Below are 16,278 nucleotides of genomic sequence, written 5' to 3'. Positions count from 1 at the left end.
GTTGAGAGTGAAAAGCCATTTCTTGGATTCCTGCTCCTGGAGCTGGTCAAGATTTCGGCTTCAGCAACATCAAAAGGAAGAATGAGGACTTTGTGGAAAAGGTAGGATGACTGTAGAACAGTGACCCACCGCAGTACTGGCTGAGCAGCAGAAAACGCACCCAAGTTGCAGACTGAGAGAAAGATCCATCCCAAAGATAAATAAGTAGTGACTTAGAAATAGTTGTTTTATATTGAAACCAAGGCCAGCAGAATAAACATCATGCTCAAAGGTCCTAGAAACACACTGAGATACTTGTACATATACCTTTACAGTGGATGTCTGGGTAAAGGACACTTGGCTGGACATCACTACCAGGTACAGGTAAGCATGAGTAAAACATAAAATAGATCATAATCATGAGAAATAAATAAGTCTGACAAAAATAAAATAAGAGCCCAAGCAAGGTGAATCAACAGGCACATGGCTATTTGTCTTACCAGAGCTTTGAGTTTTTTTGACTGACAGTTTATAAAAGTTCTAAGTTTTATTTTTTTGCCAGTGATAAAAGTAAACTGAATAAACAAAACAACAAAACACATGACTATTCACAAGTATATCAGGTCTTTAATTTTATTGGGTTTTTTTTTTTTTAATTTTATTTGTTTATTTGGCTGCTCTGGGTCTTAGTTGTAGCATGTGGGATCTAGTTCCCTGAGCAGGCATCAAACCTGGGCCCCCTGCACTGGGAGCTCAGAGTCTTAGCCACTGGACCACCAAGAAGTCCCAATTTTATTGTTTTTTTAAATGTTTTTGTTTTAAAGCAAGTTTCCAGCTGTACACTTTAAGAAAATAAACAGGAAGTCATCCTCTGCTTATCCTCTATGGAGGTAGGCGTGGAGGCGTGACCAAAACAGAACCAAGGGGCTACCTCATCAAGATGAGAAGCCAAAACGTGCTGAAATACAAAGAAAACACCCCATTTGGCTTTGCAGCAAAATGTAAGGGTGAAAACACTTAACGGATGACACAGGGCTGGCACTCAGCATGCCACAGCACAAGCTCCCCTCAGAAAATCAAATGTCTTCCTCAAATAAAATTGTCAGAGGACTTTATTCACTGTTTAATCTTCTGGCAGGAGGACTTCTTTGAAGTGGAATCTGAACACAAAGAGAAATGAGGAAGCAATTTGTTAGAAGGCTTCACGTCTTTTAAGAATTTCACAATTTCAAAACACTATCATTGCATTAATCTTATTTTTGGTGAAAACAAGAACAGCAATTAAGATGCGAAGTAGTTTAAATTATGAGGGTTGAGTAACTCTGAACAAACGACACCCTGTGAACATAGCATAACTGCCGTGTGAGATGAAGGCCCAGAGGCCCACCTGTGCTTGAGTCCGTGACCCCCACATGGTGTGCCCTTCACCCCCCCCAGCCCCCAGGTGTCTCCACTCCCAACCCTCCTTCTGGTACTTCAGTGACGGCTGGTCAGCAGGACAGACACTAACAAGGTTGACCAGGCTGGATCCCACCCACCTCCACGTCTGACCACTCCTGGGTCTCTCAGGTCAAGGGGGAAGACAGAGGACTTTGGTTACCTGGTGGCATGCCTCCCAGTCTTTGCTGGATCATTTCTAAGTGGTGAATATATTCCGTCAAGGAATGTTCTGGATCTTGAGAAGCAGTCAGGGATCTTTCTGATCTGGGATTTGGGAGTGGACTGGATCTTCAAACAACAAACAACCAAGGGACAAACAAGAAGTCAACTCAGCAGACAGAATGCAGGGAGTGTGACAGGCAGTGGCGCTGGGACTGGACACCAGTGGGAAACAGGGTAAACTGGATGCTATCTTCGTGTCTTTTCTTTACTACAAGGGGAAAGTATGGCTTTAAAAAACATTGTCCTTTAGAAACTAACTTCTTTACAATGTCTCCAAGTTTAAGACAACTAAAAGCTATTGTGTATTATTTAATTCACTAAATTTTCACACACTAGTCTACCTAGCATCCCACCTGGTTCAGCCCAGCGTCCCTCATGTGGCTGCCTCTCCTCCTGACCTCCAGTGACCATGTCACGGCCCACTTCCTCCCAGGGCAGTGAGCATCTTACTTGCCTGAGCACCATCCACATACAAAAGGCCTTGGCCACCACTTATTCTTTCAGAGGAGCACCAGCCTGGGCCCAGGGGGGCCACAGCCGTACTGAGAGTCCCGGCCCTCCTCGAACAGAACCAGGCTTCTGGGTCCTCACAGGCTCACATGGCTATACACTCTGCCTCACTCTGGGGCCATGACTTTCAAAACACGTTTCTTGGAGGGACCACATGCGTTGGTAGGATATGCTCAGTGGAGACACACATGAGCAGAAACACAGCCTCGAGCACAACAGGCTGCCCATACTTGTGGGGCTGGCTCGTCCGGTCAGAGCAGTTATGCCCAAGATTGTCACACTCTTAACACACAGTTCAAATGGAGGTGTCATCATCAACCAGAAGCCATGGAGTGAGATAGCAAATGTGTTTCATCCTTGCCACCCTGGGGGCAGAGGTGGACGTGTTTGCTCTGATAGCTCCTTTCCGAGTCCCAGGAAAGCATTCACAGACAGCAGATGACACACCTGCCCGAGCCTCCAGTGCGGGCCCAACATCACAGACACAAACCAAGCTTTTCTACCCACTTCATGGGTAGGTTCAAAATACTGGAGAAGTCATAGTCAAAAGAATGAAATAAATGACTTCTAAAATCATACTTGAGCATTTGAATACGATTATTACTACTTATGTGTCAATCTGCAGAAGTGGAAATGGAAATCACATCTCTCTTACAGGAAATTGGGCTGCGAATCATGAAGATGATCAAGGCCACGGCACATAGCCATGTGATCCCCCCCATGGCCGCAGCATGTGACCCCACAGTCACGGCATTTCACAGTCTCACAGAATCATAGCTCCCACCACCCCAGCTACCAGGGAAACCTTTCCTCATTTGAATTTTTAAACAGGATTACACTCTCCCATTTAACTATAAGGCCTAATTGAAAACACTTATTCTCCCAAATAACTTACAGATGTTTAACATTATCACTCTAACATCTCACTTGCCAAGTAAGTCATAAGTATAAAGATATATTACATGTGTGAAAACCCCAAAATCCCAAAGAAAAGAGATTAAGTAAAGCTAGCACCAAACCCCTTCCATGTGTGTGAGTACGTGCATGTGTGTGGGGGTTCACATGCCCAGGGGCCCTTCCACTGGAGGCAGACCTGGGCACCCACACAAATCTGCCCAGGAATACTTCTGCACAAGGCCTCATTCTCTGCAGACTTGCCCCTGCCGACAGCTAGGACCCCGTAGTGGAAAAGCAGCTGAGGTCCCTCTGCTCACCTTTCCCTCCTGCGTGGGGACACTTTTGGCACAGGGTCCCTGGCCTGGCTGGAAGACACATCTCGGGTGGGTGGGGATTCACGGGTGACAGGTGGAGACTGCTGCCGCCGTGGTACCAGGAATCCTTCCCCTAGAAATATTTAACAACAAAGGGATTAAGAAAAGAGAAAAATGTGTTTTTATAAAGGATCATCCACCAAAATTTAAAATTTACAAGCTTTTAAGAGCCCGCGTGACAATTTCAAGACATTTTTAAAGTATTCATTATAAAAACTGTATTAAAAAAACCTCAAGAAGGAACCTGAGTTTTGAGCACCTGCATTTTGCTCCTGCAGGGCAGACCCTGACCATCTGCATCTGGGTGGGCAGTATCCTGGAGGAGGGCTCACACTGATGAAGAGAGGAGGGCGCCGGGTGGCCTGGGGTGGATCTCCCACACCCAGCTCTGAGGAGTGAGAGACGGAGAAACCCTGGAAACCACCAGGTTCATCAGAGGCAGGGGCTGTGGGGGAACCTCCTGAAGAACCTTGAAGCCATCTGACTTCAAGATGTGAGGGTTCACAGGTGGAAGTCTAAGCTGACAGGCACCACGAGGGAAGCCCAGTGGCCGTGCAGGGCACTGACCACTGCAGATGGCCCAGGTGGCCTGGCTACACCCGGGCCTGGCTGGTCAGACGTGGCAGCGGACAACCGCAGACTGGATGGGACTGAAACAAAGGATGCAGCCATGCTCCCTGAGTGAAGTAGAACTTCACTCCATTTAGGGAACAGAAAGGCTTTTTATTGAAAATAAGCTATTAGTCAATACATGCGGCATTTCTGTACCCTTCAGTCATTGCTCTGAACCACTTTCTTCATAAACATTAACTATACAAACCTGTGTCTGTAGCCCAAATAAAAGCCATTTTCCTTCACAATCCCTGAGCCTCCTGACAAGTGTACTGGCTGAGTCGCTGGTCTCTCCCTGGGCTTTGGGTCTTCCCACTTGGCCCTGAGAAGGAACCCCGCCGCTGAAACATTTGGGGTCGGAGGTACCTGGGTGCAGTGCTTGGCCTGGTGCTAGGGCTCCTCTGCCATCTACTTGTTGCCACTTCTTAACCAAAAAGCGTAACCTACAAAAAAATGGAAGAAAAACACAAAACTAGAGCAAAGCCGGGGTTTAAATAACCAAGAACATTTAGCCCTTACCACACCCTGCAGTGAGAGCACGGGGGCAGCACCTCCCCAGGCCTCCCAACCCGCTCTCTGCTCCCAGCCCAGCTCCCCACCCCGCCCCTCCAACCACAGCCCCGCCCCCAGCCCCACCCAGGCCCCGCCCCGCCCCGCTCCGCTCCGCCCTGTGCTCCCAGCCCCGCCAGCTCCGGGTCTGTCTGGCTCGCTGCGCCCTCTTCCATCACTAACGCACTTGATGGCCTCTCGCTCTCCATGCATCCATCAATTCATGGGGACCAGAAGTGCAGCAGTGTGGGGGCCCCGAGACCCCTCTCCTCGATGACCCCCGGCAGCGCTCCCACAGCACTGCTGCTGCTGTGTGTTGACCGGAAGACGGACCATCGGACAACCCCCACCCACATGCGACCTTCTTCCTGGCCCAGGGTGGTCTCTCCAAAAATACGACAGATGGGTTTCGGAGTGACAGTCAGGTGGGTGAACGGTCTGCCCTCGAAGAACTCAGAGGGAGGCCCCGACCCCTATGGGGGGCTCCCAGCAGATGTGCAGCTGAACGAGCTAGGGTGCTGCATCTTTGAGGGCCTTGGGACCCCTGACCTTTGCACACAGTCCAGGAAAGAGCCAAGGGTGCCCCGCTCACCCCATGGCACCCGTTCTTGCAGACAGGTGAGTGTGGCCTGAAGAGGCACCTCCGTGGGCAACACAGAGCAGACACATGCACAGTTCTTAGTAGAACAGACGTTTTTAGAAATACAGCAGATATTAAAATTATAAAATGGAATAGATTTTCATCACTGTTAATTGTGAAAGTCAAAATTTCTTGTCGTCACACCAGGGAGTCCACCCCACTCCAAAAGTGCCTCCTGCGTACACACTGGAGGCTGGGCAGGGCCAGGTAGGTGGACACTCGGAGGCAGGGGTATCCCCTGCCCACAGCGCAGGCTCAGAGCTTGTCTACAGGGAGGGCTGGAACGATCCACCCTGAGGCGCGAGGCGGGGGGCGGGGGGTGGGGGGGGGGTGGTGCGCACATGGTGACCTTTATGTAACACAGATTTGACTAAAATATAAGAAACTGAAATGCAAAGAAGTGAAATACAGTTTTAAGCATGATCAGACTGTCATCACAAGAGCCCCGTTAAGGGGAAGGCTTTGTTTTATAATAAAAAGGCAGCCTTACACCCTTCTGTCTCAGAAGGTGTAGCTCTGCACAATGTGGTTTCCAGAAGGTAAAGGTCGTTTACATTTTAAGGCCTCAAATGTCATTCATCTTAAAAGAGGAAACAACTGTAGAGTTTAAAAGACCGAAGGACCTCACACCAGCAGACAGGCAGTACCTACCTTAGGACAGCGATCACCACCCGGACGGCTGTGCGGAACCTGGTGAAGGGGCGGGACTCCGCCGCCTTCCTGTCTGCTTTGGAAGGGAACACCCCCAAATGGGCGATCATGGACAGGGTTTCCTGTTCAGAGTCCTGGAAGCCACCGATGAGCAGCAGAAGGTACTTCTTCTGATAAATCAGGGCTTTTCTAAAGCTCTCTGCTCTCAAATAACGCAGGTACAACTTTTCCATCTAAAAGAAAAAGAACAGTGAAACTTGGTCACAGGACAAAGACATCCTCCTCAGAAGTCCCCACAGCAAAGCTGCTGCACCAGGTGCTTTAAAAGAACCAGACTTTCTCCTCAGAAAATTATCACAGGAGTTGGCTCCCATGACATCTGTGACCAGAAACAGCCTTGCTGTTCAGAGTTCCATCTGGTTTATTAGACAAAACACAGAGCAGACGTTGCTTTGCCAGCACTGGAGGAGCCCGAGGGCCCAGGAATCAACCACCAAGCATGGACGGGTCTAGGGGCAGGGGGAGCTCTGCTCCCAGGCCCGTGGGCTTCCAGGGAGGGGAGGCTGTGGGAATCCTGAGGTCACAGGCACACGTCGGCGTCCTATCCTGATAGGGCTTCCCTCGAGAGGCCCACAGCTTGGGCCTCATGGTCAGAAACATTGCGTGAACTGTGGGCCGAGGGTTTTCTCAGGCTGCAGACACGACGCCCTGAGATTCAAGGTATCAGGGGTTTCGCCCCAACCCAGGATCTTAAGAGGCACCATGGGTGGAGCCTGGAGGCTCTGTAAGGCAGTAAAAACACTCTGCACGACACTGGCGTGGGGAATACATGTTCTCTTACACGTATGGTCTCACACTCATCAAACCCACAGCCAGTACAGCCCCAAGAGTGGTCCCTATGTGATGACAACATGGATCTATCGACTGCAACACACGCACCATCTCGGGGAAGTGGATGGTGTTCAGGGGCTAGGGGTGGGAAATCTCCATAAATTCCCTTCAATTTTGTCATGAACTTAAAACTTGCCTAAAAACATAAACAAGTCAGGAGCGGCCAGGAGATGGCGTCCCCACACTTAACACTGCCCTCGGGCTCGTGCTCACCTTGGCACTGCAGGCACCGGCGTCCAGTGCTGGGTCTGGGTGTCGTGCTGAGCCTGCTGAGACCATCTTGTCCTGCTTCCAGGCAGACCTGTCTGACCTCTGCAAGGACCACAGATGGTGTGTCTATACAGTCGTTCTCCAGGAAAAGCATCTTGAGAAAAGTGTCTGACAGCACAGTGGGGACTGTTTCCAGCCCTGAGCCATCCCCCACACACGCCCTCTGGACACGGCGGGGCGGGCGGGTGCCGGTCACCTGGGTCCCACTTCGGCCTCTTCTCAGTGGTGCCCAAACTGTCACGTGATTATTAACAGACCATTGACACTCAGAGGTGGTTATGACCCACCACTTATTGAAGGATGATTGCACAAAAGGTACATCTTTATTAAAAACAAAGCCCTCAACATTTGAGAATTCAAAGCTTTAAGCCTACTAGATACTCTCATCCTCTCTGATCCTAGAAATGCCAACTTCCGGCAGATGCAGACAGCTGGCTCTGTTCCAGTCCTGTGGAACCACACACCCTGGGCACCTCGGGGGGCCATGCTGTGAAGAGGACATCATCCCACACTGGTGGCATGGCCTGACACCTGCTGTGCTGAGCACCCTGCAGCTCCAGAGGGGACACATAAACAGGAGGAGGACCTACAGGGAGGGTCTAGGCTGCCACCCACACAGATGACCAGGAGCTTCCTGTTGCCCAGGCGGAGGGTAAATGGGAGCCCTTGCTGGGGTCCCGTGCTCAGTGGCCTTCACAGCAGCCTGGCCATGGCCCGCCATGAACGGCAGTACCAGAAGGAGGCGGGTGCTGAGCTCTGCCACCTCCCTGCTGGGCAGAAGGCAGGGACCATGCTCAAGGCTCTAACACAACCTGGCCTCCCTGGAAGGAGATGCTTCAGGGACAGAGGCCACCTCGACAGGAAGGAGACGCCCATCTCAGTTCGCCCCCAGCCGCCTCTGACTCACTCACTCCTTTACTTTCCTGATTGGCTAACTTCCACAGGAGAGACAAAAGCATCCCAGGAGACCCCGCCTTTAGTCCACCCAGGGTGCCCTGAACAAGAAGCCTCAAAACACACCCCACGCAGTAGCCAGAGGGGCAGAGAGCCAGGCTCTGTGCCCATGGCAGCCCTCGCCTTATAACTCCCCCTGCCAAGGAGCAGCCATGCGTTTGCTTATGGGTGCACCCCACGTCACAAGCACAGAGGGTTCTGCCTTCCACAGAGCTTCACACTGACAGAGTGGGACTGGAGAGAACTGAAAGATAGACACCACACCAACGGGGCCCGCCTGGCCTCGACAGCACACTCTGTCCCACAGCACCAGAAATAAGCATGCACATCATTAAAACCTTCTGCAAGAGAAGACACTATAGGCACAGATGGCGTGTTTAACCAACGTTTAAAGAAGAAACAGCCACCAGCTCCACATACTCTCTTCCAGAAAACAAGAGGAGGAAAAATGTCCCAGCTCGTTAATAAGGCCAAAACCAGAGACAACAAAAAACCTGTCCAGATTAAAATCCCCCCTGAAATCAGACACAGAAATGCACAACAATATGTAAGCAAACAGACGCAGCAGCACATGGAGAGAAAAATATATCGTGACCTGGTTGGGGTTTTCCTGGAATAATGAGAGAGTCCAGAAACTCAACAATCAATGGACTTCACCATATTAAGAGACGAAACAAGAAAGACCAAACTATCACACCAACAGAAGAAGAAAAAGCACGACAGAGCCCGACATCCACTCATGACAAAAGTCCCAGCAAACCAGGAACTGGAGGGAGCCTCTTCAAGCTAACCCCAGGGCATCATCTTCCAGGGGAAGACAGGCTCCACCTGGGATGGGATGGGGCTGGGTGTCCTCTCCAGCCTGGCAGGGGGCAAGGACAGGAAATCATAGCCATGCCAAGCAGAAAGAAGGAAACAGCCCCCATGTGCATATGACAAGATTGCCCAGGTAGAAGATCCTACAGATAGGCTCTGGGGGCCAAAAAGTAAGGCTTGGAAGATTGCAGAATGCAAGGTGGGTTTGTGAACATCAATCACGTTTCTGCACACCAGCCACGAACACCCAGAAAACAGAAAGCTTGAAAAGTACCATTTACAACAGCCCCCCCCAAAATGAGTTCTTTATGTAAAAATCTAACCTAATGTGTACAGGATCTGTAGGCTGATAGTTAAAACACATTTAGAAAAAGAATTTTAATGGATCTGAACACATGGACATGAAAGTACACAGATAGGAAGATTCAAGACAGTTCAAGTACAGTTACAGATGTCAATTCTGCCCAAATGCTTAATAAAAAATTTGCTTCATAATTCACAAAATATAAAATTTACCCTTATAAAGGGTGAAACTGAACTGGCACTAGTGGTAAAGAACCCGGTAGCCAATGCAGGAGATATAAGAGACACAGGTTCGATCCCTGGGTTGGGAAGATCCCCTGGACGAGGGCATGGCAACCCACTCCAGTATTCTTGTCTGGAGAATCCCATGGACAGAGGAGCCTGGCGGGATACAGTCCATGGGGTCACAAAGAGTCAGACATGACTGAAGCAACTTAGCATGCAAAATGTGAAACTGAACTGGCTCTGGTATATTCTTCGGGTTGTGCAACCATCACCACTTCCCAGTTTCATCACCCAGAGCCATGTGCCCTCAGCACTCACTCCCCACTGCCTCCCTCCAGCCACTAACAACCTACCATCTTGCCCCTGCGACTGTCTGTTCTGGGCATTTCGTACCAATGGAGTCTACACATAATGTCATCTTTGGGAACTGGCTTCTTTCACCTGTCGTAATGTTTTCAAAGCTTACCCACACTGTAGCACTCATCTGTCCTTTATTCCTATTTCAGTTCAGTTGCTCAGTTGTGTCCGACTCTTTGCAACCCCATGAACCGCAGCATGCCAGGCCTCCCTGTCCATCACCAACTGCCGGAGTTTACCCAAACTCATGTCCATTGAGTCAGTGATGCCATCCAACCATCTCATCCTCTGTCGTCTCCTTCTCCTCCTGCCCTCAATCTTTCCAAGCATCAGGGTCTTTTCAAATGAGTCAGCTCTTCACATCAGGTGGCCAAAGTATTGAAGTTTCAGCTTCAACATCAGTCCTTCCAATGAACACCAGGACTGATCTCCTTTATGATGGACTGGTTGGATCTCATTGCAGTCCAAGGGACTTGCAAGAGTCTCCTCCAATACCACAGTTCAAAAGCATCAATTCTTTGGCACTCAGCTTTCTTTATAGTCCAACTCTCACATCCATACATGACCACTGGAAAAACCATAGCCTTGACTAGATGGACCTTTGTTGACAAATAGTACTCCATTTATGGATATGTGTTGTGTGCTGTCCTTAGTCGCTCAGTTGTGTCCAACTCTTTGCAATCCCATGCACTGCAGCCCGCTAGGTTCCTCTGTCCATGGGGATTCTCCAGGCAAGAATACTGAAATGGGTTGCCATGCCCTCCTCCAGAGGATCTTCCAATCCAGGGACCAAATCCAGGTCTCCCGTGCTGCAGGCAGATTCTTTACCATCTGAGCCACAAGGGAAGCCCAAGAATACTGGAGTGGGTAGCCAATGTCTTCTTCAGGGAATCTTCCCAACCCAGGAATCGAACCGGGGTCTCCTGCATTGCAGGTGGATTTTTTAACCAGTGAGCTACTAAGGAAGCCCCCATTTACTGATATACCACATTTTACTTACACATTTATCAATTAATGAACTTTTGGATTATTCCTACATTTGAAAGGCTGAATAATGGCAATAAGAAAGCTTGTGCACAAGTTTCCATGTGGACATATTTGTATTTTTATTTCTCCTGAGGGAGGCCCTAGAGGCAGGACTGCAGGATGAAGACAGCAGCCTCATCTGTTTTGAGGAACTGCTCGGCTGTTTTCCAAAGTGGCTGTACCATTTTACCTTTCTAATTCTTCCCACATTGATGTACAGAATGCAATCCCAGTCAAAACAGCCAGCAAGATTCTAAAATTTATATTGATGAACAGAGGAACTAGCCTAACCAAATCATTTGAAAAAGAAGAAAAAAAATGGAGCATTCCACTACCTGACCATAATATCAGTCAGTTCAGTTCAGTCGCTCACCTGTGTCCAACTCTTTGTGACCCCAGGGCATGTGCCAGGCTTCCCTGTCCATCACCAACTCCTGGAGCTTGCTCAAACTCATGTCCATCGAGTCGGTGATGCCATCCAACCATCTCATCCTTTGTTGTCCCCTTCTCCTCCTGCCTTCAATCTTTCTCAGCATCAGGGTCTTTTCCAATGAGTTAGTTATTCACATCAGGTGGCCAAAGTATTAGAGTTTCAGCTTCAGCATCAGTCTTTCTAATAAATATTCAGGACTGATTTCCTTTAGGATGGACTGGTTGGATCTCCTTGCAGTCCAAGGGACTCTCAAGAGTCTTCTCCAACACCACAGTTCAAAAGCATTTCTTCAACACTCAGCTTTCTTTATGGTCCAACTCTCACATCCATACATGACTACTGGAAAAACCACAGCTTTGACTAGACGGACCTTTGTTGGCAAAGTAATGTCTCTGCTTTTTACTATGCTGTCTAGGTTGGTCATAGTTTTTCTCCCAAAGAACAAGCATCTTTTAGTTTCATGGCTGCAGTCACCATCTGCAGTGACTTTGGAGCCCCCAAAAATAAAGTGTCTCACTGTTTCCATTGTTTCCCCATCTTTTTGCCATGAAGTGACGGGACCGGATGCCATGATCTTAGTTTTCTGAATGTTGAGTTTTAAGCCAGGTTTGTCACTCTCCTCTCACTTTCATCAAGAGGCTTTTTAGTTCCTCTTCACTCTCTGCCATAAGGGTGGTGTCATCTGCATATCTGAAGTTATTGATATTTCTCCCTGCAAACTTGGTTCCAGCTTGTGCTTCATCCAGTCCAGTATTTTGCATGATGTATTCTGCATGTAAATAAGCAGGGTGACAACATACAGCCTTGATGTACTCCTTTCCCAATTTGGAACAAGTCTGTTGTTCCATGTCCAGTTCTAACTGTTGCTTCTTGACTAGCATACAGATTTCTCAGGAGGCAGGTAACGTTTTCTGGTATTTCCACCTCTTTAAGAATTTTCCACACTTTGCTGTGATCTACACAGTCAAAGGCTTTGGTGTAGTCAATAAAACACAAGCAAATATTTTTCTGGAATTCTCTTGCTTTTTCTATGATCCAATGATGTTGGCAGTTTGATCTTTGGCTCCTGTGCCTTTTCTACATAACATAAAACTACATTAATCAGGCAGCTCATGAAGAACAGACATATAGACCAGTGGGACAGAACAAAGAATCCAGACATAAATACACAAATATTGTTGAATGACTTTGGACACGGATACAAGGACAACTCAGGGAGAAAGGAAAATCTTGTCAACAAAGTGTGTGGGAGTGTTGGATATCGACAGGCATTAAAACAGGCCTCTACCTACCCTCAAACCAAAACAAAACGAACTGCCAACAGATCATGGACCTAAATATAAAAACAACAACTCTAGGACTCTTGGCAGGACCCATACAAGAACAAAATGATACAGGATTGAATCAAAATTAAAGGCTTTTGTTCTGCAAAGGACACGACCCAGGAGAACAAACTCAGATGGGGAGAAAATATTTGCAAATTATAATTCTGACAAAGGAGCTATATCCAGACCATGTAAAGAACTCTCAAAATTCAACAATAAGAAAACAAATGATCCAACTGAAGAAGAGGCAAAAGACTTTAATGGACACTTCTCCAAAGAAGATCCTCGCCACATCTATCAGCATTCTGCCAAGATGACAGGTAAAGCACTAAACGCAAAGATGCAGAGAAGCTGGAACCCTACTCAAAGGCAGCTGTTCTGGAAAGCTCTGGACACTGAACACAGTGAGCACTGGACACAGCAGTGCCCCAGCCGGGTGTTTACACAGAGAAAGGAACCGCTGTCCACATTCATAAGCTGACGCGCGTTCATGCCAGGCAGGGCCACTCAATAATGGATGGGACTGAGCTGTGGACACTCCACCTGATGGACCTCCAGTGCTTTCCAAAAGAAGCGAATGGCCCCTCAAAGGCCCCAGCCCCGTGATCCCACTTAGAGGTGGGCATCACACTACCAAGAGGCAGAGTTAACTGAATGTAAATTTTAAAATAATTTGGAAACATTTCCATTGTTTTTTTAAAAAAAAAAAAAAGTAATAAAAGCAAATTGCCAACAGGAAACCTAAACATAAAAAAAGAAAAAAAACAAGGCACTCCTGAGAAAGTGTCTATCAAATGACACAACCAGGAAAATTATCTATTATTTTCACCAGACGAAAGTCAAATAAAACTCCAAGAAAATTCATCAGATTATTCAATTCTTGGTCAAAATTTCTTCTCATGAGCAGGTGCCAGGCACCATGTCCCGAAGTGGGTCACAGGGGCGTGCACACATCGCTGTCCGTGAACAGAGCCGGCATGCTGGGTGTGGCCCGAGGCCTCCGGGGCCCCTGGAGCATACCTTGCGAGTGCAGCCCTCCTGCAAGGTCCTCGGAGCCCGGTGTGTCCTCTCCAGCCGTGACAAGGCCTTGCACAGCTCCGCCTTCTCCCGTGTCACTGTGCTGAGCGCTCTGCTCAGGGACTCATTGTCCTTCAGCAGGACATCCACCAGCTGGATCTGCAGCTCCGCCGCTGTTTTCTTCTTAAGGCGAAAACAAGATCAGTGTCTGAGAGTGTTTAGTTAAAAAGCATGCACACTACTTGTGGCTTGCATTGCTGGCTATTTCCAGGGATTTGAACTTTAAACATATTTGCATTTGGTGGCAAGCCTGAGGGGCTGGGCAGAATTCATCAAGTCACATTCCTTTAGGCATCGGCCAGGGAAGCGTGTTAGGAAACACAACCCGCTCTGACAGCGCCTTTGTCAGGGGTAGTGCATGAAGGGCTGTGGGAAGAGCATGCTCATCCCCAAGGGCCCCCTCAGGACAGGCTCATTCTTTCCAGGCTGGTGGGCATGGCGGGTCAGCCCTCCTGCTGCCTGCACTGTCCTACCTGTCACAGAACTCTGTCAGGAATGCATAGCAGCAGTCAGGACTCCTGAAGGCCCCCTACACAGCTGATTGGCAGCTCAATTTCAGCCCAGGGTCTCAGCACAAGTGCAGGTTCAGCAGATGGGCCAGGCCATCAGCCACAGGGCAAGACAGACCAGCGCCACCGTGGGTACCATGGACAGTGCCCTCAGCCAACCGTAAAACAGGCTGATGGGGGGTAGGCAGGACTGGCCACAGTGAACAAGAAAGCTGGTCTCACCCGGCAAGAGCTGGACGTGCCCAATTCAGACTTCAGCGTCTCCAGCGTGTGCAGCAAAGATGCCACTGCCTTCTCGTTTGACGATGTCCAATCACTGATCGTCCTGGAGAAGGACACAGACACTCAGCAGGTGCACACAGCTCCCAGTGGCAGACACCCAAAACCAAGCAGGTACTCCGCACAGCACCCAGGGTGCTCTGCAGTGACTGTGCACTGGATAGAGTGGCAGCCAGGATAGAGTGCAGCCTGGGGGTGGGCGGTCTGTGAAGCCAGAAACCGCCAGTCACTGACCAGAGGCTCCCTCAGCGTGTCCCTCTCCCTCTGCTGCTCTTTGCTGGGACTCTGAGTTGGCTACTCAGAGATGGTCAGCTATTCTAAGCGAGATTTCATGGCACCAATAACTAAACTCAATTACAGGAGAAGGGCTGTAGTGGCTGAGCTTTTGTGTGCTCAGAAAAGGGCAAATGCCGGGAGCCATTGTGGGAGATCCCACCCATGATGAGGTCATGAGGAAAATTCCTGACACACAAGGCCGTTCAGGATCCCATCCATGACGAGGTCATGAGGAAAAAACCTGACACGTGAGGCTGTTCAGGATACAATGGACCCTCCAGGTTGGCCTCGGCCTCTACCCCACCCTGTATCCTCCCCCCTTTTCTGTTGTTGTTGTTTGCCCTGCTGCAGATTCTTGTGTTGCCTGCCGAGAGCTCTCCTGCTCCTCTTTCATTGAATAAAGATCAACTTAAAATCCTAATTAATAAATTTCCTAGACGCTGGTACCCTATGAAGGGGCCAGGGATGAAGGAAATGCTTCAATTTAAACCCTTTTGCTGGCATTCTGGCTTGTTTGATAAATGTGTGCTCCCATTGCCAAGAGATTAGCTGGTGACTTCTTGCAGGTAGTTAACTTTTAGACTAAGAGCCTGTTTTGTGCCATATCTGCTGTTTTTGCAATCCTTTGCATTTCTGTTCTGTAAAAATGTAATCCTATCTAGTTCCCATGGAGATGACACCTAATAGAAAGAAAATAGACTAACCACAAAAAAGACAGGGTCGGCTACTGAAGTTGCTTAAAGTTACACCAGGTACAAGCCATAAATTGTCAACAGGCCTGAAACCCAAAAATATCATACATAGAAATTAACCATAAAAAAGGCCCTAAATAGGCACAGAGTCCTTTGGTGGGTGAGGAAGCCCTATTAGAGAACACAAAAAATATTATTTTAAAAGTGGTTATTGGATCAACGTTTGATTGCTGTTAATGTGCTGAGGTTGTGCAGTAGAAACTATTGTTAATATAGTTAAAGATCTAGAAAAATAAGAGTTTAGCCCTAGTGTAAAAACAATAAGATAATTGTTAATTTTAACCAGGGGAAAGACTCGCATAAACAAAAGTATACGGAGGACACCTGGTTTCATGAAGGACAAGCTGATGTAATGTTAAACTAAGTCTTTGTGCTTATCTGCCCCTTAGAAGTGTACCAACTTAGGGTATAAAGGCGATGGTGAAAAGTAAAGCAACTGCCAGACTCTGCGGCACATCCCGGTCTGGTCTGTCTCTCTCTCTCTTGCTCGCTGACGCCGTTCATCCTGAGGGTTCCCCTGGATCCTGCTGGGGCAAGGACCCCAACAGGCAAATAAACGTTCTTTCCCACCAAAGAGCTGGGTCTCGGGTCCTCGACAAGGCAGAGGCATGTGCCAGGCGTAGCAGCCCCAGGGCCTCAGGCAAGGCAAACCCTGCACAGACACAGGGCACAGGGTTTGGAGTGCTGGGTTTGGGCCGGATGCTCTGGGTGGGGAGCACGCAAAAAGGGGTGTGGAGAGACCCAGTCGTCTGCCATGTCAGAAGGCAAAACCCATATCCTGTGGTCATCTTTCAAGAGAACACTGTGGGATGTTTTCATCCCACACATGTGGGATGAGAAAGAGTCTGTCTCATTAAGACCTGGACCTCAATCAAAGGCATGCCCCAAATGCAGGATTTTCTTGGCACCGC

At 48.6% G+C, this 16,278-nt stretch overlaps 1 protein-coding gene across 3 annotated transcripts in view; it reads right to left on the bottom strand.

The window, feature by feature from the left end:
• Positions 1–594: 594 nt before the first annotated feature.
• PCNT (pericentrin) overlaps positions 595–16,278 on the bottom strand; it is a 106,550-nt gene continuing 90,866 nt past the window's right edge. For all 3 annotated transcript variants that reach the window (XM_065942144.1, XM_065942145.1, XM_065942146.1), the window contains 8 exons: positions 14,283–14,385; positions 13,495–13,674; positions 6,979–7,077; positions 5,875–6,107; positions 4,401–4,477; positions 3,366–3,495; positions 1,580–1,707; positions 595–1,139 (listed from right to left, as the gene is read on the bottom strand). In XM_065942144.1, the coding sequence (XP_065798216.1) occupies positions 1,096–1,139; positions 1,580–1,707; positions 3,366–3,495; positions 4,401–4,477; positions 5,875–6,107; positions 6,979–7,077; positions 13,495–13,674; positions 14,283–14,385 (994 nt within the window). In that variant the 3' untranslated portion in view covers positions 595–1,095. The remainder of the gene's footprint in view (positions 1,140–1,579; positions 1,708–3,365; positions 3,496–4,400; positions 4,478–5,874; positions 6,108–6,978; positions 7,078–13,494; positions 13,675–14,282; positions 14,386–16,278) is intronic.

Source organism: Muntiacus reevesi, chromosome 8 (assembly GCF_963930625.1).
Source record: "Muntiacus reevesi chromosome 8, mMunRee1.1, whole genome shotgun sequence".
NCBI lineage: Eukaryota > Metazoa > Chordata > Mammalia > Artiodactyla > Cervidae > Muntiacus > Muntiacus reevesi.
Note: the sequence above shows the minus strand (reverse complement) of the source record. Positions and strands in the feature narration are given on the sequence as shown.